The 2,925-nt window shown below is 27.8% G+C and overlaps 1 protein-coding gene across 1 annotated transcript in view; it reads right to left on the bottom strand.

The window, feature by feature from the left end:
* Window positions 1–721, bottom strand: part of LOC104712368 (two-component response regulator ARR9-like) — a 2,135-nt gene extending 1,414 nt beyond the window's left edge. Inside the window, exons 1-2 of the mRNA XM_010429262.2 lie at window positions 233–721; window positions 20–126 (exon numbers count right to left, since the gene is read on the bottom strand). Coding sequence (XP_010427564.1) covers window positions 20–126; window positions 233–335 — 210 coding nt within the window. The 5' untranslated portion in view covers window positions 336–721. The remainder of the gene's footprint in view (window positions 1–19; window positions 127–232) is intronic.

Genomic DNA, 2,925 nt, shown 5'->3' with positions numbered 1-2,925 from the left:
GGAACAAGATTTAACGAACCTGGTGATTTACAAGAGCCGTAGAAAGTGCATTTGGATCGTTACTCTCAATACCTTGTCTTAAACCCAGAAACTCTAAAGCCTTTGAGCCTGAATCAACAGTAGTTACTACAAAACATACCCAAAACATACATAACAAACAAAGTTAAGATCTTTCTTCGATTCTATCAAACAAAAGATTAAGACTTTTCCAACACTCATTAAAATTGTTTACCTTGACACGAAGACTTTTGAAGCAATCTCTCAATAAGTTTCCGATCAAAAAGACTATCATCAACAGCTAATACATGAAACTGCGACTCTGCTGCCATACCCATTGCAAGAAGATCTTACTAATCTCTCCAATCGATGAACCCAGATGTATAAAGTCTTCGACTTTTTTTTTTTTTTGTTTTCTTCACTAGAAAGAATCAATTTTTTTTTTTCTGCGGGATTTGATGCGTTTTTTAGTTTTAAAATAAGGATGATAAAAGATGGGGGTGTGTTTGCACTTAAAACAAGATCTGATTTATATGTTTATTCTTCTTCTTCTTCTACCAAATCTTGTAAAACAGAGAGGGAAAAAAATGAATAAAACTAATTTTAAGCTTTGAATTGTGGAGAATATAAAAAATGTTTTTGTATTTTTTAGAGAAAACAGCGCAGAGGAAAAAAAGAAGACAAAAATATAAAAATAATCAAAACAAATCTTTTGGAGGATTTTTAAGGATTAGATAAGGAGGTGTGTGTGCTTTGCTTTTATATACTACTACCACAACCGCTTGAAATATTTTTCTATATATAAATATAAAAATTCTTTTAGGGGCCTATATTCAACTTGACATTTTAAGTGATTTGTGTGAAATTTACAAATTTTTTGTTATTCAATCATGGATTTTAAAAAGTCTATTAAAATCCACCGTTATTAAACTGATGATATAAAAATTTACTTTAAAATCCATTAAAATCCCTTGTTATTGAACTGATGATTTAAAAATATACTTTAAAATCTACTATTATTCAAAACAGTTTTATGAATTAGGATTTTAATAATTTTTAGGATTCTAGAGGATTTGTTTAGTTAAAAATATAGAAATCCAAATCTCATAGTTTTAAGCGGGATTTGATAGAATTTTACAGAAAATCATATGAACTTCCCTAAAATCTATCAAAATTCTAAATTTCCTAAATCCCATCAAATTCTCCAAAATCATGGTTTGAATACACCCTCTTAGGGAATAGAGTTGCAAGATTTTATATTTTAAAACAAAACTATAATATAGCTCACCATATTTAGAGTCTGAATGGTGATTGCAGTCAGGACCGCCAAATTTATCAGCGGTTTAGTCCGCCCAAAAATAGGATGGACAGCAGACTGATGCAGACCAATTTTATTTATACATAAAAATAGTCTGCAGTTGGTCCGTAGCGGTTTTCTTTCTGTATCTTTTAGATCGTACCACTGCGGACTATATTTGATGAATGGTAAATAGAAAGTGGTCTAGTCTGCAGATGAATTTATCCGTCCTGATTGCTGCAGACAAAAAAATATAATATTATCTAATATAATATTATAACATCATCTATATTTTTTATGATTTTCACCCAAAAAATAAAAATATTTACCAAAATTGAGTGTTTGTAAACTAACTAATCCGTAACAAACGAATAGAATTACGTGTCTACCTGTGTCTGGTAGACATTTAAGAAACAATTAGATATAAAACTAGATAATGATTCGCGCTGGTAGTACATAAATTTTTTTTAATTTCGTTATTTGTTTTTATTTGTTCAGATTATGATTATGTTGTATCATTCATTTACATGTTATATAATATAGTACTAAATGGTGAGTTTTGAGTCATATTAAACTACTAATAGGTAGGCTTGGAAACAAATATCGTTACCCGTATTCGACCCGTTATTTGCCTCGTATCCGTTCTAAAAAAGGATACCCGCAGCTTTAGGACCGAATGAAGGATATTATAATTATATTATTTTTGAGTAAGGATCGAGTATCGGATATTAATTTAATTTTTGATATCCGTCTCATTACCCGTTTTGTTATCCGACCCGCAAATACCCGTTAGTATTTTGTAGTATTATCATTTATTAATAATATATATATATATATTTTAGAAGAAAAGGTAAAGTCTAAGTTCAACTTAGCTTTATTTTTAATGAAAAATTATTGTTATTTATACATTTTGTTATTTATATATGAATGACCCGTGCTGCAGTGCGGGAAAATATTTTTTTGTTTTTTTTATAAAATTATTTTAATTATATTATTATGTACTATAATTATATAATTATTTGGCATATTATATAATATAATATTTTTTGAGTCATATTATATAGTACTAATTATTTTTTGTATATAATATAAAATAAATACATATGATGGACTATACATTTCCATGTACTTGAAAATGTTTATATATATGTACATTTTATAAATACATAGATTTTATCATAATAGATTATGTTTCATTTGCTATTTTTTGGGTAATCATTTTCTGGTTACAATAAATTAATAATAAGATTATGTTATTATATTTTGTAATTAAATATAGTGGCATTTTGTGTAATATAGCACATGAGAATAGGATTAATTGTTTAAAATATTGCTTAAATAATACTCCATCTGTCCTTAAAAAATTGATGTTTATAAGTTTTTACACATTTTAAAAAAACAATGATTACTGAGTTTGAATATATTTTTTTCTTTGACTTAAAATATATTATTTAATTTTAAACCAATAACAATTCAAAATTTTAAATATATTGAGGGTTTGAATGGTAACTGCGGTCAGGTCTGGACCGCTCTATTTTTGGGGCGGTCTACAGACCGTTGCGGATCAACTCTATTTGTAAGCAAAAGCAGTCCGCAGTTGGTCTGCAGCGGTCTTATATCTGCTTTATTTG

Source organism: Camelina sativa, chromosome 9 (genome assembly GCF_000633955.1).
Source record: "Camelina sativa cultivar DH55 chromosome 9, Cs, whole genome shotgun sequence".
In the NCBI taxonomy this organism is placed as follows: domain Eukaryota; kingdom Viridiplantae; phylum Streptophyta; class Magnoliopsida; order Brassicales; family Brassicaceae; genus Camelina; species Camelina sativa.
The sequence above is the reverse complement of the archived record's forward strand: the minus strand, read 5'-3'. Positions and strand labels throughout refer to the sequence as shown.